At 40.4% G+C, this 25,081-nt stretch overlaps 1 protein-coding gene across 1 annotated transcript in view; it reads left to right on the top strand.

Annotated features, from left to right (window-relative positions):
• LOC114664544 (mannosyl-oligosaccharide 1,2-alpha-mannosidase IA) overlaps positions 1–25,081 on the top strand; it is a 560,924-nt gene that overhangs the window by 309,439 nt on the left and 226,404 nt on the right. Inside the window, 1 exon segment of the mRNA XM_028818706.2 lies at positions 5,151–5,266. Coding sequence (XP_028674539.1) covers positions 5,151–5,266 — 116 coding nt within the window.

Consider the following 25,081-nt stretch of genomic DNA (forward strand, 5'->3'; position numbering starts at 1 on the left):
TTCCTTTGGTGTCACAAGGAGTCACCAGTTTTATAGATTAATTTTGCTGCTGTGCACATTTGTTTTTGTATCGACCTGTGTCCAGCTCGTATTGTCTTGTGCTGTCCTCTTTGTGAATGTAGTCACGGTCAGAGGTGACCTTCACCCACTGCTAAGAGGAGTTTGATGGCTGCACAGCCATTTGTTTTTTCTTAACCAGGGAAGCTGCTGCTCTTTGTGCTTCATTATTAAAGATCACATGCTTTCAGCTGGGATTGGCTCCATCTTCCTGTGACCATATTATGGAAGAAAATGAGAATTCAGAAAAATGGATTTTTATGTTTACGAGTACACTGAAAGCTGTATTTGTTTTGATTTAAATGAAATTCATAGAGTGGTGGTGGCATTTGCCGGGAGGCATTTTTTCCTGGCAGACACCTGCCTCTTTTCTTTATATCAGCACCTGACAGACTATTGTTGCTTATTATCATACCGTGAATTTTTTTAAACACATAAAGGAATCTTCTCAAATCCACTCTAGTTTTAAGCATCAAGCACAAGACTGTAAGCCACCTTGGACAGGATGTACTCTCTCATTTAGACTGAATTAACTTGGAGTTACCTGTCCGCTGAGCCCGCCTGTGTTAGGGATGTCAAAGAAGTACTGGAGAACTCAAAGGAAAGCCCCCATAAACATGGGGAGAACATGCAAACTCCATCCTGATAGTGACTGGGCCTACATTCAGACCCAGCCTCCTGGAGCTGTGAACTAGCATTGCTAAAAACTGAGCTGTTCCTCAATGAAAAGTTAGATTTTCTTATTGTCAAAATAGTAAAGAGGCATCTGCATCGAATGGTATCTGAAAACTTAGTAATTACCTGTTACACATAGACAGGGGCATAGTGTGCTAGCATAGAGCTCTTGGGTCAACCTTTTGGTAAAATCCTCTGCTTGTAATCTCTCCATATACGTACGGGGTCTCCAGCTACAGTCCTGGTGGACCACAGCGGCTAAAGGTTTTCATTCTAACCCTTTTCTTAATTGGTGACCAGTTTTTGTGGCTAATTAATTCCTTTTCCATTCATTTTAATTGAATTGCCTTTTTAAGATTTGTTCCCCTGAATTTCTTCATCGTTCCCCTGAATTGCTTCATTTCTTTCCTTAAACGGCACCCAAACAGAAATGAAATGTGAAGCCAACAGAAGACCAACTAAGGCAGGGCCTGAAACCCCAACCAATTTCACTCCAACTGGTTGCTTAATGAGGAGACGACCCGTTCTTTAATTTCATGGCTTGTTGCTGCTCTCATTGTGCAATAGCAGACATTTCTGAAATTGTTGATTTTCTCTTTTCTAAGAGCCCTGTTAAAATGTTTTGGGGACCTGAAGAGATCAACAATCCTGAGACCTTCATCTTTCTTTATTTTCAGATATTGTATGATGGACACAGTTTGCTGGTCATGTTTTGGCTTATTTTGTATCTCATTATTTTTTTGCAGCTAATTAAGGAAAAAGAAACAATTAACGGGTCTGAGTCTTCAAGAACAAGTCAATTAAAATTAATTCAAAAAAGTTAATTAGCTACAAAAGGCGGTCACTAACTAAAAAAAAAGGGTTAGAATGAAAACCTGCAGCCACTGTGGTCCTCCAGGACCCCTGATGTATGTGTCTGGAGGATCTCCCAAAGCGCAGCCCCTTACTGCTAGCCAGATCATTGAACTGCAGTGTTTCACACTAACATGTAAAGTGCGGCAGGCAGTACAAGTCTTGGCTGGTGTGCTGGTCATCCTGAGACCAGTTTTCAAAGAGGCAGTCATTTATTAGCAAGTTCATCATGCACAGGAAAGTACATAGGTTTCCAAAAACACCAGGCAAAAGAAGAATCCAAAAAACAAGTCAAAGCACTGCACACTGTTGAGGCGAAGCACATAAGGGGTCCATGGTGGTGTGGCATTTTTAAATAAAAAGAGTGTGGCCCAGGCTCCACATGTGTAGGGTCAGATGGCTGAGATTGGTTAATCTTGTTTGCATGTGTGGGTATGATTGGTTAAGCCAATTCCTCATTGATGTTGATAGGCTGTTTGGTGCACTTGGCACCCATTGGGGATAAAGAAGGGTCTGAGTGAGAGATCATGAGAGAGAAAGATACAGAAGGAGGATAAACCGGGAAAAGAGAGCAGGATAAGGTGGTCAGACCAGTGTTGTAGTGAGGAGGCAGTGTACTCAGGGACGCCCCGCAGGAGAGCAAGGGGAATGGCAGTCCTGGGAAGGTCAGCCGTGCTGAGAAGTGGGATCTCCGTGCGGAGATCGTGAGCTCCTAGGGAAACTGTGGATGCCGATGAAGGTGTTAGAAAGAAGAAGTCGGTCTCACGGCGCCCTTTTGGATACCAAGGGATGGTGACCAGGCCGGAAGTTGAGGAGGACCACTTTCACAATTGTCTCTGCCCTGTTAAGTACTTCTGGGAGATGGGAGAGCAGAGTGAAATGAGGAAGAGAGAAAAGAACACTGGAAAAGAGACAAAAGCCTGTTATTTGTTGACTTTGTTTATTTTCGATATTCAACTATCTGACAGAGCAGTGTTTTTTATTGGATCTGGTTTTTACTGTATTTATTTATTTAAGAAGGATTTTTCACAGCCGAGTGTGAAGCGGCTGGGATGGAAATCAGCACCTCCAAATCCAAGACCATGGCCCTCAGCCAGGAAAGGATGGAGTGCCCTCTCAGGGTTGGGAGCGAGATCCTGCCCCAAGTGGGGGAGTTCAAGTATCTTGGGGTCTTGTTCACGAGTGAGGGAAGAATGGAGCATGAGAACGACAGGCAGATCGCTGTGGTGTCCACGGTGATGCAGGCTCTGCATCGGTCTGTCATGGTGTTAAAGGAGCTGAGCCGTAAGGCAAAGCTCTCAATTTACCGGTCGATCCTTACCTATAGTCATGAGCTGAGGGTAGTGACCGAAAGAACGAGATCGCGAATACAAGCGGCTGAAATGAGTTTCCTCTGCAGGGTGTCTGGGCTTTCCCTTAAAGATAGGGTGAGAAGCTCAGGCTTCCGGGAGGAGCTCAGAGTAGAGCCACAGCTCCTCCACATCGAGAGGAGTCAGATGAGGTGGCTCGGGCATCTGGATGCCTCTTGGACGCCTCCCTGGTGAGGTGTTCCGGGCACGTCTAACTGGGAGGAGGCCCCGGGGAAGACCCAGGACACGCTAGAGGGACTATATCTCTCGGCTGGCCTGGGAATGCCTCGGGATTCCCCTGGAAGAGCTAGTAGAAGTGGCTGGGGAGAGGGAAGTCTGGACATCTCTGTTCAAGCTGCTGCCCCAGTGACCCAATCTCGGATAAGCGGAAGAGGATGGATGGATGGATGGATGGATGGATGGATGGATGGATGGATGGATGGATGGATGGATGGATTTTTCACAGCTCAATTTACTTGACACTGCAGTGTTAGGAATTAAAAAGCACAATGTATTTTGCACCATTGAAAGGTTGCCAGTTCAAATCTCGTAAATGCCAGAAGTAACTCTACTCCGTTGGGCCCTTGAGCAAGGCCCTTAATCTGCATCCAGCACTGCAAGCAGGTCCTCCAATTTACAGAGAAAACCTGCGGGTTGGTGGCAGGATTGGCACTCCAGTCACTGTAAAAAATCTCACACTGTTCCAGTGTTGTGCTGAGGTGTCACCTGCAACAGAAACCTCCTCCTCCTTGTTGTTTATTTGTCCTCAATGCTGTAGTCCATCTTGGTACATGACTATCAGTGTCCAGGTTCAAGAAGGAGCGATACCATCTGCAGGCAACCCAGGCATAAACTGTGATGCAGTAAGAACAAGGCACTAGATTTTAGGAAATGCTAGAGAAAGAAAGTTATTAATAATTTTGATAAGTACTGCAGTCTGAAAGATCACTCTCTACATGGTGCCGTCCCAGCTAATAAATGAAAATGCAACTATTTGTGTACATAACATAGTCACACAGAAGATCTCATGTGTGAGTCAAAAGTAATTAAAAAAATTGAATTATACTCCAGAATGTGGCTGCAAGGGAGGGTCACTTTACTGGGCACTACAAGACTGTCTCATGGCATGTGGCCTCTCATGTATTATAAAGCCACACCAGGGATGCATTGCTCGGTGGTGGGCATGGATTGGACTATAACTGGCATGCAGAAATGAGCACAATATACCGGTACTCAGTGTGCTGAGGTTATGTAGCAAGACGAAGGCCTTGTTGGATTATGGCAGCAGGCCTTCCTTGACGTGATTTTGTGGAAGGATCACCTTGATGTGTTTATAGTCTGCAAGATAAAGGTGTTTGCGTCCGCTGAACATTGCAGGGGGGTTTTCTTATATCGAAATGCTGATGTAATATTGTCTTGTGGTGCAGTGAGAACTGCCTGCAGATCAGCGCCAACAAGACAAAGAGTTTAAGAGCATGTTAAAGAGCCCCTAAGACCTGTCACCATCCAGGAGAGAAAGTGAAGCTGGTGCAGTACCTGTATGTCTGGAACAACAAACTGGACTGGTTTGACAGTGTAGTGACGCTATATAAGAAGGGCCAGAGCAGACGTAATTCCTGAGGAGACTCGGGGCCTTTGATGAGTCCAGCAAGCTGTTGGAAATGTTTTACCAGTCTGTTGTAGCCAGTGTATTGTTTTACGTGGGTGGTCTCCTGGGGAAGCAACTTGAGTTCATCAGTAAAGTAGTTCAATCACAGGACTGACTCAGGGCACACTAGAAACTGTTGTGGAAAAGAAGATGGTGGCAAAATTGGATGCCACCAACATGAACAATTTTGGTCATGCCCTCCGGGGGTTGCCACCTTGGAGTAATTTCAGCCACAGGCTCATACCTCCTTAAAGTAACACAAAGAACCTCCATAGATCCTTTCTGCCTACTGCCATTACGTAGTTCAGTGCTTCCTCCCATCACCCAGTCAGAAGCCATAGGAAAACAAAACCAACTTCAGTTTACTGGTTATGGTTAGCATATTTATTGTTTTCTTTGCTTTTATTCTGTTGTCTAATATTGTACTTTGAGTTGCATCTGTGCATTTTACGTTTTTATGTTTTGCTGTGGTAGGCATTAGAATTTCTCCTTTTGGACTGATAAAGAATATCTAATGGAATGTAATCTAATCTGCCAGCTGACCACAAGTCCACTCTCTTCTCTTTCAGGAGGACTCCGAGGAGCCTCCATTGTGGATTCTCTTGATACACTGTTCATCATGGGGCTGGAGGAGGAGTACGAGGAAGCCAAGGACTGGGTGAAAGAGAACCTTGACATGAATTCTGTAAGTAGTCCCTCTATTTCACCGGACTACCAGTGTCATGATTAACTACATTCTCTTACCTCCTCCTTCTCTTATTTGACGTTGTGTCGGCCCGATAAGAAATAAATGTTTTCAATTACATGACATTTTCTCTCTTCCACAAAACTGAAACAAACATCATTATCTTTGTTTTTTATGCAATGGTAACTTTGCAGGTGGATTCAAAGTAAAACAACGGTCAACGCTGAGTGTCACTGAAAGTAAAGCAAATGCATCCCCTTTGTCTCTCCATCTCTTTCTCTTTTGCTGTCTCTCCTGGGAGTTTTGCTAATGGCCAATTGTGTGAATTTGCCTGCCAGGTTCTGTAGTTCGATTACCGTTTTATATTTGAGCACATCTGACTCTTTGATTTCAAGTGACAACACTGATTATAATTCTGAAGGCTGTCGCTGTTTTACAAAACTAGCTAATTATTGTGACTGGCAGCATGCTTAAAATCACAAAACATCCCTTTAAGTGGATGAAATGCACGTAATGACAATGTTAGGGCCGAACCATTTTAATTGCACGCTCTGCATTCCGAGCAGCTTTTGCGCTGTAATGTCCTGTTTCTGCCACCTCAATTTCTCTTCAGAGGAAATTAAGCTTGTTTTCACACGAACTGTAATTTCAGCGACTGGTGAATGGCCCGCTGGCATTCCTGCAGTGATGGCCTACAGTGGATGTCAAAGGATACTGAAGATTCATCATGCAGGGAGACAACTGGCAGGAGCCTTGACAGACCCAGATGCAAATCAGGCTTCATAAAGCCAACGTCGGGCGGGGAGCCACTAAGTGAGGACCTGAGCTTTACTTGTGATGAAGGACACCCGCATCATTCAGTAGACTGTGAATCATAAAGAAAATAGGAAAGGAGGCAAATGAGTGAAATGATTGGTTAGTTAACTTTCAATCTGTCACATAGTACTTCTTATCTGCCGTGCATTCAGAAAGTTTTCAGACTCCTTCACTTTTTGCAAATTTTGCTATGTTTCAACCTTGTGCTGAAATCATTTAAATTAATTTTTCCCCCACGTCAACCAACACTTAATACCTCAGATTGTCATATTGAGAGCAGGATTTTAGAAATATTTGCAAATTTATTAAAATTAAAAACCAAGCATTCAGACCCTTTACTTAGTACTTCACTGAAGCCATTTTGACAACGATTCCAGCCTTCTTGGGTCTGATGTGACAAGCTTCGCACACCTTGTTTTGCTGAATTCCTGCAATTCTTCTCTGCAGATCATCTAAAGCTCTGTCAGGATGGAGGGAGACCTTTGGTTGACAGCTGTTTTCAGGTCACTCCACGGATGTTTGATTGGGTTCAAGTCTGGGCTGTAGCGACATGCATAGAGTTGCCCCCAAGTCCCTCCTCTGGTCATTGCCCTGTTGGATGGTGAACATACAGCTCAGTCGGAAGTTTCCTGGAGCAGATTTTAATTTAGGATATCTCTGTACTTTACTCAGTTTAGGTTTCCCTCAACACTTTCTAGTCTCCCAGTCCCTGCCACTTAAAAACAAACCCCTAAAACACGATGCTGCCACTACATTTCACTGTTGTAATGGTATTGCACAGGTGATGAGCAGTGCCTGGTTTCCTCCAGACATGTCGCTAATCTTGGTTTCATCAGTCCACAAGTCCCTACTGGTCTGTGACACTATGGCACGTATTAATTAACTGTACTTACGTGCCATAACTGTTCACGTACACATTTCTGTACATACAAAAATGCATTAAACAGTCCAGTCACATATAATATTTATAAGAGCAACGCTGCACCTTCTAATCTTGCCAAGGCTGCTGCTGCTTGTCCTGCAATGGTTCAGAAGATGGATGGATAGGTGGCTCCTGTCATTTTTCCTACAAATTATTCACATTTAATCCTCAAACCAGATAGATAGATAGATAGATAGATAGATAGATAGATAGATAGATAGATAGATAGATAGATAGATAGATAGATAGATAGATAGATAGATAGATAGATACTTTATTAATCCCCAAGGGGAAATTCACATACCCCAGCAGCAGCATACTGATAAAAACAACATTAATTAAAGAGTGATAAAAATGCAGTGCAAGTTAAAAAATGCAAGGTGTAGAGTGTGAGGCAGGTATAACAGACAATAACCTTGTTTAGTGTGTAGTTCCGGGTGGAATTGAAGAGTTGCATAGTATGGGGGAGGAACCAGATGGCCATGTTGATGAGGTGAACTTGATATTTGGTTTCTCAGACCTCTGTTTGTTTCACTTTTGGATTTTTTGGATATATTTTCCTAGTTTTTTTTTTTTTTAATTTATATTATTGTTCTGGCAATGCCATTTTGTTCTATAAGTATGGTGTGGGCACCATCATTTTGCTTGCATCCTTAAATATCTGTGGTCATAATGTCTACTGTTGTTATTCTAGTTGCCAGACATACAGTATCTCACAAAGTGAGTACACCCCTCACATTTTTGTAAATATTTTATTATATCTTTTCATGGGACAACACTGAAGATATGACACTTTGATACAATGTAGTCAGTGTACAGCTTGTACTGTACTGTAAATTTGCTGTCCCCTCAAAATAACTCAACACACGGCCATTAATGTCTAAACCGCTGGCAACAAAAGTGAGTTTCTGTTATTACTTTCATATTTTGCTTTAAAGTTTTCTTTAACATCTCCGGTTTCTACATTTACGCAATGTTTTGAAAGTCATGTGACTGTGAGTGTCTCATTGATGATGTAACAAAGTCTACAATATAAATATGGTGGCGTTTCCCTTTTACATTACCTTTGGTTGGGTGAAAATCCTTTTAATCTTCATGACAATAGTTAGCCTTATTCTTGAGTAGGCCCTAGCATTAGGATTGTGTGTTTTGTTTTGCTCTTTGACTTTTTGTCGTTTTGTTCTTGTTTTGGCTCCTCCAGAATTCTGAAGAAAGCCTGGGGAGATGAGGGACAGATTAGATATATGAATTTGGACAGTGCCACTAAGAAAGTTATAGGGTAGTAGACAAGACGATGATCTGGCTACAGAGAGAGCTGAACAGAAAGAGCAGACCAGAGACTTTGTTTAACTACTAAGATTCTGGCCCCCTGCTAATCGACACACATGTTACATGCATTGCTAATGTTTGTCTGAATTTAGAACTACAGGACAATCCAGGTTGTACTGGTATGAAAAGTTACATCTCTGTTGGCTTTTGTTTATGGCACTAATTATAATATTTAAAGATTAAAGCTTATTAGGCCTGTTCACTTGTGTCTAGGTTTTGCTCTGTTTGATTCTGTAAGATTTAGGAAAATTATTACTTTTCTCAGCTACGTTAATCACGGCTATAATAAATAAGCTATAGTGACAGTCATACCTGGGGGAAGTCTGCAGCTACTAGACTGTTGTCCAGGATGAAAGTGCATTGCAATTGTGAACTGTATCTCCTAAGTGTTGGTAAATATAAGAATAGACAAACAAAAGTAGTGACAGAGATGTAGCATAAAACTGTAGTTACTGGAAAGAAATATCTCTGGATTTGATTAAAGGGGTCCATGTTTTAAGGAAAGATCTCCCCTAAAACCTTTCCCACAATAAAACTGACGACGTAAAGGTCATGACTGCAAAATGACAAAGGAAGGCCCTGTGCAGATGAAGAGGTAGTCAGCTGTGCCCTTATTGTTTCTAGTACTGCAAATCAAGACTTGCAGAACCCAAAAGAGAGCTCAGCAATGCTGGAAAATCATCCATTAGAGGCTTACTTTTATGGCAGCCATGTCTTAGAGACACCTTTTCACATTATATGTTAGACATTCAGTTTAGCATGATTATATTAGCAGGTAGAAGACTCTATTCATGTTCTAAAAGAGCGGCTGTGTCCACCAGTTTTGTATTCCCTGCAATCGATTAACACCCCCTCTGTTTTCTCTGCTTACCGTATCCGGCTGACATCTGTGTAGCAGAGCATAAAGCCACGGGTGGTAGTGCTCAGCTGTTGCTATGCCTTCAGTTTTGACTTTACTACTTTTTATATTAAAAATTATGTGAGGCACACCAAGTCTTTTGATTTTCTCATCGTAAAAACAATAAGTTATGTCCCAGCCTGTAGCATTAAAGAAGAGACGCTTACATGCTGGATAGAGTCGCAGGAAAATGTTATTCAAATCGTTTCATTCTATGTAGCATTCTGAAGTGAGCACAGACTGACATACATTTATAGCTATGATATTATAATAGTAAATTAGTGAACCTTACAAAATTTACATATATAAACAGACTTCTCAATAACGAAGTAAAACAAATTTGACCCAATATGATGTTCCTTCTACCTGAAATTGATGTTTTCTTTTTTTTTGGTAGGATCCTAGGATGAGCCTTTTTTCCCATTGAAACTCTTTACTACATAGACTCAAACAGAATGCCCCAAATTCCATCTGTGGCCCTTATAAGGGTAAATTTGTCCAGCCTGGTCACTGACATGATTGACTGCTATTGTAGTTAAATACGTATGTCCCTCTTTCTTTTACATCTGTAACTCTAGGCAGTTAGTACCAGAACAGGCAGGAGAGAAGGTTACACTTTTTATCTGTAGTTTAACTTAAGGTTTCTAGTTGTGCCCAAAATATAAGCAAATTAAAATAAGTTGGACAATAATACCAGTACAGATTGGATAATGATCAGTACATCTTACTTGCTATGGCAACCAGGTGGCTCTCTGTCTTAGTATGTTGATGGGTCTCTGGTCAGATGTGGTCTGGCGTCACCCTTGGATGGAATGGCAGAGACACAGCATGGCCACTCTGTTGATGTCATAGCAGAGACAACAGGACACCTCTTTAAGCCTCAGTTTATCCACTCCTGATGGTCTTTGACCCTCCTTTTGCACCAGTGGGAGGTATATTGGATAAGCTCACTATCACGCACAACTCTGCCTTCATTCCATCCGTGGCCTTTAATCTCTGTCACTTGTATTCCCCCCAGAGGAAGGGGCGATCATGCTTCTAAAACTTGAATCTAGAGGCTCATAAATTTTACCTGAACGATTAAATCCACACTTCTGATGTCACCATTAGAGTACTGAAGCTTTAACTTCTCACTCAGTGGGGGACTCCTCATTCTAATGTATTATATTCTCCCTGTTCGTTGTATGTTTACTTTTGAGTAATAAAAAACACATTTTGAACGCCTCCTACACGTGTCAGAATTTTTCTTGTAAAGAGTCTTGGGTTGGTGTTCACTATACAAATATGCTATGTAAAATAAATTTCTTATTTCTTTGTAGATGGCAAATTCACCTTAAATACATTGCAAGAGTTTCAATTTCTCTTCTTAACTGGAAGGAGTTTAATTGTTTCTATTTATTTGTATTTTATCTCTCAAATTATGCAGCAGTCTCCTCCAGATACAGAATTTAATAATTTGGGCTATACTGATAACCCCAATAAGGCCTGATGTCATAGCATAGCCCACTTACGGTTTTAGAATTCTATGGATAAAGCATGACATGAAAATGAAAATCATAAAAGTAAATACTTTAGCTTATTGGCTTCAAACTGATTGGGTCATACAGATCACTGGATTTGTTTGGGGGTAAAGAAGAGGAACATCTCACCACATAGAGGAGCTTCGAGCATACATGGCAGAAGTGCTGCAGTCATGTCAGTCAAGAGGCAATTGGCAGTTTCCTTTTCATTTCAACCTCTGCACCACACCTTCCACAAAGTGGGCTCTTCTTTCTTCAACAAATTGTCTGCATCCTTTCACCACCCCACCTGATGAACGTCAGTTTTTTAAGATAGCCAATTTGGTTAAAATTGAATAACAAAGGATTCTTTCTCGTACCCACAGGCTTCTCACCAGTGTCTTGAGCATAGCCATTTTGTTTCTACCAGTGCAGCTTGAGTGGTGTCGCCCCTTATTACAACGTATGTTCTCTTTAGAAACATAAATGATGTAGTGTGACTTATTTGTCCCCAGTCCTCAGTATAAACCTTTTTTACCTTCATAGCAGTCCACCTCCAGTGAGTGTGCAAATGCTCAGTTTAAATCATTTGTTTTACTCATCATTCATCTCATGTTTTTTTTTTCTAACCTATAGGGTGTTAAGTTATGGACTTTTTGCACTTAGTAAGGGTTTTGTGTAATGCTGAATCCAATTTTATCCTTAGTTTTTGGATTGCTTGTTTTTGATACTGTTTTATTTTTCTTTATTTGCGAAATGCTGTTTTGAATACCATCATGTGACTGCGATTAACGCACCATGGTGGCATCAACGACTGTTTTTGTATAAATGTAGTGGTGACCACACAGTACAATATCCCTCGGTGGATAAAACTCTCTGAGGAGAACATTTCATTTCATTCATTTAGTTTAGGTCCTAATCAAGAGCAGTTAGGGTACATTACTGATTCTGGCTTAATTTAAAGACTACGCCATTTAATTCTGCACCTGAATGATTATGATGTTCTGGTATTCAGGTTGACCCAGTTGACTCCTGAATGAATATACAGTAGTTTGCTCTGTCTTTACAAATTATCTCCTGGTCTTTTTCTCACAATACTTCTCCAGGTAGCTTACATGTTTCCATTACATATAAATACATAACCACAGAACAGACTGTACTGACTGTCAATAAACTAATTAAAAGGGCAGGCTTAGTTATGGGACACACTCTGAACCCTCTGGAGGCTGTAGCAAAGGAGAAAATAAAAAGAAAACTGAGGGCAATTATGAACAATGCTGTGCATTCGCTCTCTGACACGGTAACACTGAGGACTTTTAGCCAACAAATCATTCAGCAAAAATGTGTCAAGCAACGTAAATGCCACTGGGGGTCCTTCATACCAACAGCAATGTAACTACAAAATACCTTATTGGGACTGTGACTGCCAAGTCAGGAGTATTCTTTCTTTTTAATTTTATTTATTTTTAGTCATTCTGTTTTTTTTAAGACCATATTGTGTGTGTGTGTGTTTGTGTGTATGTATGTATGTATCAAAACCCCCAGGAAGACACACAGTCCAGTCCCACCCTCCAGAAATGACCCTCTATCTGCCGCAGCCAGGTATTACATGGACGACCCCTTAACCTGGTCCATCCGCTCGGGTCCTCAACAATGAGGATCCTGTGAGCCAGATCACCCTCTGGGAATCGTGCCACATGGCCGTAGTGCCGTAACTGACGCTCCCTCACAATGCAGATAATGTGCCTCATTCGGGACTCCATGAGCAATCGCTCATTCAACACAAAGTCAAACCAGCGGTACCAAAGGATTCTCCGAAGAGACACAATTGTGAAGAAGTCCAGTCTTCATCTCAGGTCACTGGATACCATATACTGTATATCTTATCTTACTTCTGTAAAAATCCAGATTCCCCCTGTGGACAAATAGTTCTGTTTATATATCTGTCTATCTATAGAGCAAGTGAAACAAAATCCATAATAATGAGACATAACTTATAGTCAGAGACAGAAAAGATTTCAAAACTAAAGAGCCTTTCAAATGAGCAAACAAACAGAACGCTCAGTCTGTTTAGTGAATCCAAACTTGGAAACCAGAAGGTCCAAGGGGCTGATCTTTATACCACTTGACCTATGATGTTGTGCCATCCGTGATTCCTGATGTCACCCCTAAAACCACATAGTAACGCTGACGTCCCAAAATGGTAGTGCCATAGAATAAACAAAGAGATAATGAAAAATAAATAAATAAATGGATATACAGAACGACAAATAAATAGAGTAAAATCATCCATCAATCGATTAACCGTCAGTCTCCATTAACTATCAGGGCCAAAAAAAAAAACCCATTGAGCACATCAGCGCCTACCTATTACTGTACTACTACTGCCGTGCAGTACGCTGTAAGCTTTGCACATCGGAACAACTTTCCCTTGTACTAGCGCGTAGTGTTCTTATTAAATTGAACTTAATTGAACTTATTAAATATTTATGAAATGGTTAAAGTGTTTCAAGTATTGTTTCAATTTATAAAGTAGGAAGAACAGTGAACGATCTAAAGCGTGATGCCGACAAAATTGAAAAATGTGTTGAAAATGGAAACCTCTAACGATGATGTTATTCTGTGTTCTTCTGTATTATAATTTTCTTTTTAAATTCTGTTGTATTATGTTATTTGTGCAGGCAACTTGTGATGCGCTGTACTTGAGCAGAAAGGCGGAATGAATGCTGTAAGTGATGGGACTGGGTGAAGGGCTTCTGTTCTGTGAGGGGCGGACATGCTGCTCAAGAGATGAGTGACAGGAAGGTGACGGCAGATGGAAGTTCTGAGTTGGGAGTCAGGAGACAATAAGCAGGAGTGTTTGTGGTATAGAGAAAGACAGAATGCAAGTGGCAGGAGATAAACTGATTGGTAGGGAAAGCTTTCTTTTATTTATTTGGAGGTGTGCTCCGTAACCCAGATAAAGGAGTATAAGTAGGGGAACCATCTATTAGGGAACAAAGACTCCAAGTAAAACATAGAAAACTCCAGTACCTATGAGTTGTATTTGCTTATTTATCTGGTTGTTACAATATTATATGAATTAATTAATTTTGTAAAAACTATATTATATTATATTATATTTTGTTAGATAGATAGATAGATAGATAGATAGATACTTTATTAATCCCAAGGGGAAATTCACAATAATAATAATATTATAATAATAATATATAATAATATAGCTTTGTTTTGTAAATATATACGACTATTTGCTAAATTAATCTACTGTATATCATTTTTAAAGTAGCTGTTCTGTTATCCGTCTTCACTTATACGTCACGGCCTTGGTCCCGACCCCTGACGAATAATTGAGGTGTTACTGTAAATAAATAAATAAATAAGGAAAGATGCATTGAAATAAAAAATAAATGTGACCATTGGATTTGTGGATCTCAGAAATCCCCAAAATGATATATAAATTAGTTTTAGATCCCCAGGAATCATTAACACAAATTAAATGAAAGTGAAATCATATGACAGACAAGGGAGTGGGAGAAGATTACTGAATTTGCATAAAATGAAAAACACCCAAAAACAAAAGCAAAGACATAACAGTATCAGTAATAAAAATTGCTTCCATAAATGTCACCAATAAGTTATTTGTTATCGAATGTGTCAATTTGCTGATGTATAATGATGTAATACCATTGAATTTTAGGTTAAAAAGTTCTGTTAGGGTAAAATTACCCAACAATGTTTTCTAGCATTTCTTATGGGAAAAGATGGTCATTCTTTTTGTCACTTTGCTATAAATTGTTTTTTGGTCCCTGTTATTATTGTTTCAAGGAACAATAGTTTATACATTTCTTGAAATCATTTGTGAATATGTAGTCTTCTACAAAGTGCCAAATTGCTGCCCACCCCCAAGCCCCCTGTCGATATTATGCCTTTGAGTCATTTTTAGGTACATTCCTATGGTGTAAAATGTGAAAGCGCCCATTATTATCATCCTTTCTTGCCGTTTGTCTCTCTAGGTGGAACAACTCGGCTCTCAGTGGACTGATTTTGTTGACATTTGGCATGCTTATTTTTCAAGGAACTTTTTGGGAAAGGTTAACTTTATTGAGATGTCTCAAACACAGCATGGTGTACAGAATTTTTGAATTTGCAAAACTCCCATATAAAAAAGCCTTGACAAATAGTCAGTTTTTGTATGAAAATGTGCTATATAAATAAATGTTGTTGTTGTTGTAGTTTTAAAACAGAGACCGATTCTGTGCGACCTCTATTACGGATTGATTTATTCTTTGAGATTTACCTTGAGAGGTGTTATTTCAACTTATAAATTTTTTTCTTTTACAAGTCCACTAGCTGCTCCTTATATCAAAAGAGACCCTCAGTAGATGTTATTGAAATATTTGCAGTGTCACGCATGACTGGGAAGTCACCATCACATGAGCTGCTTGGGTGTACAAATGTGGACTTTAATGGTCCTTTAGAAACTTTCAGAACGTTTCTGATTAAGAAATACGAAGTACAGTTAGTTGGTGACTGTCCACAACAACTGGCCATAATTAAGGCAACTTTTACTTCACTTGAGTAGGAATTTGGCGTCTGCAAAAGCTGCTGTGCTCACACAAAGAAATGCTGCAACATTTATTTCTCTCAGAGTAACCTTTCTGATGTGTTTATTAAAGCATGGCATTTGTTTCCCTTTCTAAACATTTCTTTATAAAAATTACCTATTTGTATGACATTGATGTTTTAAGTGATTTGTAATCTATTACCTAATCGATTATAAAATCAATCCAATAAAATAAATAATGATAAAATAGCAGCTACTTAGGTAAGTGCTTCACGATGTTTTGCCTTCATACGTGCACTGAGCATTTCAACGTAAGACAGATGGAGAGTTTTTAAGTAATTAACAGAAATTGGGACACCTGTGCAAATTGTTTGCTTCAACTTTCAATACTTTATTTACTTTAATTGTTGCAGAATATCTGGAGGTTGTAACCTATTAGTTGTTCCTTGAAGAAGGCCCATTTGTAATATTCCAAAAAAATTTCAGTACTTGCTAAGTTAAACTTTAAATTTAAACCTCAGGCAGTTAACTGCTTACCTTTTCACTCTTTTAGGTCATTCATTGCATTTCAACTGATTAAATTTGAAGAAAAACTGGAAAGCCTGAGGTATTCTAAAACTTTTGACCAGTAGTGTATGTGAGGACTGTTAGGGTCCTTAAGATTGCAAGAAGGGTGTCATTTTGGAGAATTTTGGTGAATAGGATTGGAGAGCTTGTTGGGCTCAATGGCCAGTTCTTGTCACAGCTGTTCTAATGTTACAAAAATATTTAGCAAAACACGTTAACCAAGGTTTTCCAAATACATCTAGATTCAGAGTTATGCATACGTTTTCTAGCTTTTTTAAGTTTATTCCCTCCTTTATTCCTGCCCTATGCCTACTAATATGTGGTTATTCATTTAGCAAGCTGTTAACAGGTGGATTTCACCACTAGCCGCTTTGACCTGGAAAGCCTATGGCTGCCGATTGAGTCCACAGGGCTGGCTGTGCTTTTGCCTTTCGCCCACCAGTGCCCCACTTTCAGAAATATGAAAGATGTGCTTGTACTCTGCCTGTCCCTGCTGAATGTGTCCTTGATCATTTTTTGGCCTCTGGGGCGCCCCAGCAACCTTCCACAATAGCTGTGTACCTTGGCAAATGTAATGGGGACATGGATTGTTTCACAAGTAAAAGTCGTTATTTAGAATATAACATTAAAGCTTACATAATTCCTATACTTATCTTTCACTCTCCCATGCCCTCAATTCCATCTGTGCCACTGAAAGCCCATTAACGCTTGCTCAAATTTTTTTCTGGTACATGAGAACCTGCCAACACTAACTTGAAATGGACTTGTTTCTCCTGTTTTTTATAATCCTGATGCCTTTGGGAGTTAAACAGCATTTCATTAGGCAAGCTTCTTGCCGCCCAGCTTTGGCTTGGCATTTTACTTTTTTTTTTATTATGCAGGAGTGTTCTGCTGTCTGAAGGGTGACTTTGGCAACCTTTTTCATATTCACTTCCTACTGGGAAATTTTTTGAGTTTTTACAACTAGTGGAACTGAAGGTCGAACAATTTGGTGCATGTCATTTTGCGATCAGAATAGAAGAACTCCCTAGTGGAGCTCCTCGATGTCAGCTTATTCTCCAGCCACATTCGGCTTATTTACGGTCTGATGGTGATAACTGGAAGAATCCAGAAATATATTAAAAAGAGTCAAGAAGAGGTGACTTTTTTCCCTTTTATTAAAAAAGCAAGTCAGTGCACCCAGGTTGCTGACTATGCACTGCTGTGCACTGAAATAAGAAATGCCACCATGTTTCTCTTTTATTTGTTTTCTTCTTTTTTAAGAATGGACTGCTTCCACGGAGAAGATGACTCCATGGCAGATGTTAGAACTCTGCATGGTCACACAGCAGTAAGGCAGTGCTGTGCAGCCACATAAGAGCTAATATAACAAATCACAGTTGATGAGCTTAAACTCTGGCTGAACTGTGACGGTCATTAAGTGGGCATACTTTGTGTGAAATTCAGGGGGAAAGAAGAAGATCTGATTGATTGTGTTAACAGAAATGACTGTTTCATCTCAGATTTTACACACATTATATGTCTTAAAATAAAAGGTGCTGTTTAAGTAGTGAAGGGAAGTGAAGTAGATTTTAATTTCAGAGTGTAATGAGGATTGTATCAAGTATGTGCATATGGACATTCTATTTTTGAACCTGTTTTAATCCTGTCCTGGTAGCATCTGGTGTGGGGTGAGAGTCAGTCAGGTGTTTTATTTTAGCCAATTAACAGTTGCCAAGTAACCAGTTATGATTTTGGTTTAAAAAGCTACAAAAGCCCTGAAACTTCAAGGAAAGCCTTAGGCCTAACCATTCAAAAAAAAAAACTCAAAATGGAGAGGGAAACTGCCAAACCCCTGGCACAACATTAAATATTTAATTTTAATTTATTGAATATTAGAAAAAATGTAACAAAGCAAACAAATCCAAAACTTACATTTACAGTAATCCCTCCTCCATCGCAGGGGTTGCGTTCCAGAGCCACCCGCGAAATAAGAAAATCCGCGAAGTAGAAACCATATGTTTATATGGTTATTTTTATATTGTCATGCTTGGGTCACAGATTTGCGCAGAAACACAGGAGGTTGTAGAGAGACAGGAACTTTATTCAAACACTGCAAACAAACATTTGTCTCTTTTTCAAAAGTTTAAACTGTGCTCCATGACAAGACAGAGATGACAGTTCTGTCTCACAATTAAAAGAATGCAAACATATCTTCCTCTTCAAAGGAGTGCGTGTCAGGAGCAGTGACTGTCACAGAGATAGAGAGAAAAGCAAACAAATCAATAGGGCTGTTTGCCTTTTAAGTATGCGAAGCACCGCAGCACAAAGCTGTTGAAGGCGGCAGCTCACACCCCCTCTGTCAGGAGCAGACAAAGAGAGAGAGAGAGACAGAGTTTGTTTTTCAAGCACAAGTCAATACGTGCCCTTCGAGCTTTTAAGTATGCGAAGCACCGTGCAGCATGTCATTTCAGGAAGCAGCTGCACAGAAGGTAGCAAAGTGAAGATAATCTTTCAGCATTTTTAGACGAGCGTCCGTATCGTCTAGGTGTGTGAACAGCCCCCCTGCTCAATCCCCCGACGTCAGGATCAGAGAAAGTCAGCGCAAGAGAAAGAGAAAAGTAAGCTGGGTAGCTTCTCAGCCATCTGCCAATAGCGTCCCATGTATGAAATCAACTGGGCAAACCAACTGAGGAAGCATGTACCAGAAATTAAAAGACCCATTGTCCGCAGAAACCCGCGAAGCAGCGAAAAATCCGCGATATATATTTAAATATGCTTACATATAAAATCCGCGATGGAGTGAAGCCGCGAAAGGCGAAGCGCGATATAGCGAGGGATTACTGTATATCTATTTGCTTAGCAGACACTTTTATCCAAAGCGACTTACAAAATAGGTCAACCTAATTGAATAAACGTCAGTCTGGAGAATTGTTTGGGTGCAAGTGTTACAGGACAAGGTCGCAGAATTGATCACCACAAGTAAAGTATTTTCTTACATTTGTTACAATTCATAGGTTACAAACCCTAACACCTAATATCAGTTAATGCAGAAATTCACCAATCAAGGGAGTCTTCAAACACTTCTTAAACACATCAAGGAAGTCAGAATTGTGAATGGACGTGTGCAGTTTGTTCCACCAGCTAGGAAATACTCATGAAAACAGTCTGGGTTGAGAATTGATGACATGCAACACCAGACATGATTCATCAGCCGACCTGAGTGGTCAAGAAGGAGCATAAGGCAGCTCAGATATCTCCATATACAGTATAGGTGCTGACACACTGACTACACTGTAGGCAAACAACAAGGATTTGAACTTAATACATGCCCATGTAGTGATCTGAAAAGAGGTGTGACATGTGCCTGCCCACCAAGGCTGGTTAAATACCGGATAGCCCTCTGCATTCTGAGTAATCTGCAGTGTCTTGGTAACACATGCCAGCAGAGAGCTGCAGTAGTCCAGCCATGACAAGACCAAAGCCTGGAACCGGAATTGTGCTGCATAGTCTGTCAGATATGGTCTGAGCTTGTGGATATTGTACAGAGTGAATCTGCCGGATTTAGAGTCATGGTCCTTGAAGGACAGCTGGTCATCGATCACCACCCCAGGGTTGTGTACAGACTTCTCTGGTGTTAGTGATAATGAGCCAAGCTGAAAAGAGATGGACAAGCTGGGATAACAAGAAGGTCTGTTCCTGCCAGGTCAGCTGGAGATGGTGTTCCTTCATCCAGGTTTCAAACTCAGTAAGACATGCAGAGATTCTAGCTGAATTAAAATAAATTCAAAAAAGTTCTCAAAAAACAAAAATAAAAACACAGTTTCCAAAGCAAACTAAATATTAAGTAGTCAAAAAATTCAAAATAACCAATAAATGGAAGGGTCCTTTCACGAACACACATATCCCCACTCTTTCACTCCCAGTTATTTTAGAGTTGCCAGTTAATGTAACATGTATGTTTTTGGGGTTTGGGGAAAAAGATGGCCTATCCAGGAGAAAAAAAAACATCATCAGACACAGGGAAAAAATACAAACCTCAAATTAGTAACCAGACCACACACCCTGTAGCTGTCGCTCTGGAGGTGTACGATGGTAGCACTAGCTACTGTGCCACCCTGTATAGTCATATTTATTGGTTGACCTATTGCTGTTTTTATATTTTTCAGTTTTTTATGTAATTTCTGTTCTGTTTGTAATTATGTACTGGCTCTTTACATGTGTTTTGTGGGTGGAGCCCCAGGAGGCAGGCCCACCCTAATGTCATCTCAGCTGGGACTTCTCTCTACTTTTATCTAGCAGCTTGAGTGAGAGACCCTAGCAGTGGTTCATTGAACTGGAAAGGAGTTTTTGCTTTTCTCCTGAATTCATGCTTTTGATCTCTTTTGCGTCTTTCTATGTTTGTTTTTTTTTTTTGCGTAACAGATTGCATATTGGGACTTATTTGTCCTGGATTGTCTTTTTAGGCATATCCTTTGTTGCTCTTTTCAGCATTTTATTACTTTTTAAATCTTCAGTAAATATTACATTTTCAATTTATCTTAATCTTCAATTTATAAATATTCTTTGTTGGACTGGTCTCTACAAACCACAGTTTGAAGAATATCTCCCTTGTGAGACATTTTGTAAAGTATGACACTTATTTTAACTATTAAAACCAGCTCCCCTTTTTAGACCTGTGTAGGCCGAAGCCAGCAGGTAGTAGTTGTGAGAATAGCTGGATTGAGGTGAGCCTCTTCAAGGAGATCCCATCCTGCTTTTGTGCTGAGTTTTGTAGCCTTCAAACCTTTTATTATGTTTGAGAGTTTTTATAACATCATTTTACAAACCTGCTGCCATCTTTTTTTTTTACTTTTTCATTTTTCATTTAAAGCTTATGTAAATATTTTCTGATCATCAGGAGGAAAATGCAGTCAGTTCGTATTGAAACCCTACACTCACACGAGATCTGTTCAAAATGGCTGCTGTGCCGTAGCCCAAAGGGTGTGAATGACATTTTCTTTGTTAAGCTCCTCATTTTCTTCTACATTACTACATGTGTAGTATGGCGGTGTCATGTTTCAGCCAGCATTTGGTGTTCAGAGTTGTGTTTCTTGTCTGTTTTGTTTAATTTTGTGTCATTTATTTGTATTAATGTTTGTTTTGTACATTTTACTGTGTGTTGAGAAAGGAGCATAACCCTTGCGTTTTGTGAGTGGCTCCCCAAGGGGCGGGGTCACCTGCCAATCAATGCCTGGAACAACCCTTCACCCTATTTAAGGGAGGGCCTCCCATGTGTTAGGAGTGGAGAGTTATTGTGAGTTTGCTGTGCTTTGTTATTTTGTTTTTGAACCCTTGCTTTGTTTTTTGATCTCTCCTCTGGATTTCGGATTGGGACTGTGTTTATTACTATTTTTGAACCTCTGCTCTGTTTTCAACATCAATTTTTGGATTCTGTTTTGGGACTTTGTTTCCTGTGTATCACCTTGCCTTTTCAGGTATCTCCCTTGTGCTCTTTGGAGCTTTGGGGCTTGCACAGCCTTTTAGGAAAAAAACCTTTTATTTTATCAAGATTTGTCTCAGCCCGTGTTGTTTCTAGTCGGGGTATTCTGATGGTGTTTCCCCCCTCTAGTGGGCAGTGTTTTTTGTACCTGTGCTTTCAGGACTCCCAGTTCACGACAGGCGGGAAGGCCGTTTCCATCTAATTCCTTCTACTGTGCTTGCTTGTGTGGCATAAACTTATTTACAGTAGCTCTGCTGTGTATCCCTGCCATCTCCTGCCCACCAACATCTGCCCATCTGTGTGTGTTAGGCATTCCCAGATCTGCCTCCCGCTATGTCTCCTTACCAGTGCCATGTTCTCTTCTAACGTAAAAGGCGGCAGGTTTTATAAAACTTAATGACGAGAAGCTGGATGGTTTTCTAAGCTTACGAGGACGTGTATCTTATTTGAAGTATTGAGCTGCCAGTTTCTTAATGTGTACTGTTTGCCATCTGGCAAGTAAATCCCCAAATCCCATGGTGTCACATTTAATTTTAGACAATTTTTTTTTTATTTTGTTCTCCTATGAAGTTTAATTCTGTAAGAGGGTTAGAGATCAATAAATAATTGGAGACATTACACAAGCATTTCAAAATATGAAGCTTAGACCACAAATGACAATGATGTAGCTTGGAATCAGTTTTATTTTCCAATTTGCTATCAGAAAACTATAATAAAATTGAGTTTCATATTCTGCTCTGAAATTGAAGAATGTGCAAGTGCACATCCACTCAAATAAAATCAGACTGTCCAGTTTAGAAGGTCAGGAAAACTTAATGTTTAATTTTTAGCAACAATAACAACAACATTTATTTCTATAGCACATTTTCATACAAATAATGTAGCTCAAAGTGCTTTACATGATGAAGAAAGAGAACAAAAAGAAAAAATAAGAATTAAAATAAGAGAACACTAGTTAACATAGAATAAAAGTAAGGTCTGATGGCCAGGGAGGACAGAAAAAACAAAAAAACTCCAGACAACTGAAGAAAAAATAAAATCTGTAGGGGTTCCAGGCCATGAGACCACCCAGCCCCCTCTAGGCATTCTACCTAACATACAGTGCATCCGGAAAGTATTCACAGCGCATCACTTTTTCCACATTTTGTTATGTTACAGCCTTATTCCAAAATGGATTAAATTCAATTTTTTCCTCAGAATTCTACACACAATACCCCATAATGTCAACGTGAAAAAAGTTTACTTGAGATTTTTGCAAAATTATTAAAAAATAAAGAGATTGAGAAAGCACATATACATAAGTATTCAGCTTTTGCCATGAAGCTCAAAATTGAGCTCAGGTGCATCCTGTTTCCCCTGATCATCCTTGAGATGTTTCTGCAGCTTAATTGGAGTCCACCTGTGGTAAATTCAGTTGGACATGATTGGACATGACCTGTCTATATAAGGTCCCATAGTTGACAATTCATGTCAGAGCACAAACCAAGCAAGAAGTCAAAGGAATTGTCTGTAGACCTCCGAGACAGGGTTGTTTCCAGGCACAAATCTGGGGAAGGTTACAGAAAAATTTCTGCTGCTTTGAAGGTCCCAATGAGCACAGTGGCCTCCGTCATTCATAAGTGGAAGAAGTTCGAAACCACCAGGACTCTTCCTAGAGCTGGCCGACCATCTAAACTGAGCGATCGGGGGAGAAGGGCCTTAGTCAGGGAGGTGACCAAGAACCCGATGGTCATTCTGTCAGAGCTCCAGAGGTCCTCTGTGGAGAGAGGAGAACCTTCCAGAAGGACAACCATCTCTGCAGCAATCCACCAATCAGGCCTGTATGGTAGAGTGGCCAGACGGAAGCCACTCCTTAGTAAAAGGCACATGGCAGCCCGCCTGGAGTTTGCCAAAAGGCACCTGAAGGACTCTCAGACCATGAGAAAGGAAATTCTCTGGTCTGATGAGACAAAGATTGAACTCTTTGGTGTGAATGCCAGGTGTCACGTTTGGAGGAAACCAGGCACCGCTCATCACCAGGCCAATACCATCCCTACAGTGAAGCATGGTGGTGGCAGCATCATGCTGTGGGGATGTCTTTCAGCAGCAGGAACTGGGAGACTAGTCAGGATAAAGGGAAAGATGACTGCAGCAATGTACAGAGACAACCTGGATGAAAACCTGCTCCAGAGCGCTGTTGACCTCAGACTGGGGTGACGGTTCATCTTTCAGCAGGACAGCGACCCTAAGCACACAGACAAGATATCAAAGGAGTGGCTTCAGGACAACTCTGTGAATGTCCTTGAGTGGCCCAGCCAGAGCCAAGACTTGAATCCGATTGAACATCTCTGGAGAGATCTTAAAATGGCTGTGCACCGACGCTTCCCATCCAACCTGATGGAGCTTAAGAGGTGCTGCAAAAAGGAATGGGCAAAACTGGCCAAGGATAGGTGTGCCAAGCTTGTGGCATCATATTCAAAAAGACTTGAGGCTGTAATTGCTGCCAAAGGTGCATCGACAAAGTATTGAGCAAAGGCTGTGAATACTTATGTACATGTGATTTCTCTGTTTTTTATTTTTAAAAAATTTGCAAAAATCTCAAGTAAACTTTTTTCACGTTGTCATTATGGGGTGTTGTGTGTAGAATTCTGAGGAAAAAAATGAATTTAATCCATTTTGGAATAAGGCTGTAACATAACAAAATGTAGAAAAAGTGATGCGCTGTGAATACTTTCCGGATGCACTGTACATTACCTCAAGCAGTCCTCATTGTATTCAGGGTTCTCATGGAAGGACTTGATGATGACGGTCACATGGACTTCTGGCCTTTAATCCATCAATGTATGGACATCACGGTGCTTTGATCAGGTGGTGGTGGTGCAGATCCCCACCACAGAAAACCAGAAAAAGAACAGTAGAGAGAGTAGGGGTTAGTACGGATTTTGGAGCAGTGAATACGTGGATTAAAGGAATACGCCTGGTCCCAGCTCTGGGAGACTTGGTTAAAGTCCTGACCTGGTGGCTTTCTTTGTGTTCTCATGGGCTCTGGTTTTTCTGCCATTTCCCAGTAGGTTCGTCGGACACCCTGAATAGGCGCCATATAAGTGAATATGCCTGAATTCTGCCACCTACTAGAGCTGTTTCATGTCTTTTAAGGGTTTGTGCGTGTGTGTGTGAGTACATCCTGCCATGGACTGCTGACCCTTGCAGGATTGGCTGTTACTCCTATGATACCATAACGGGGTATAAAAATCAATTACTGAAAATTTGAATATCATAAATGTTGTCTTGGTAGAGTCATATATTACTCTACTTTCCCCTTTTGTATTATTAATTTGTAGCCTTTGTCAGAATGCCTCAAATCTCACAGACTTACCACTGTTTATGAGATATTGTACCATATAACTTCTCCCCACCTTCCCTTCTACATCTATAAACTCAGGCAATTAGGTGTAGTAAAAGACCAGCAGGAGTTAAGTTACAATGTAAAGAATGTATTTATGATAATATTCATAAATAATAACAATATGCAAAGCACATTTGAATATTGGCAACCATACAACCTGATAAATGTTGACATGTAGTTTCAGGTGGCACACAGACTTGTTAGTTACTTAAAATGTCTCTAGTTAAGGCATCATTTGTGGTCAGCTTTCTTCAGAACAGGCCACATGCCTGTCTCAGTATGGCTGCCAAGCTGTGCTCTTCAATGTGTTATCCTTTTCAGTTCATGGTGTGTGATGCTCCTTTATCACTTGGTCAGAGAGAGAGTGTAGT

The sequence above is a fragment of the Erpetoichthys calabaricus genome, chromosome 14 (assembly GCF_900747795.2).
Source record: "Erpetoichthys calabaricus chromosome 14, fErpCal1.3, whole genome shotgun sequence".
NCBI lineage: Eukaryota > Metazoa > Chordata > Cladistia > Polypteriformes > Polypteridae > Erpetoichthys > Erpetoichthys calabaricus.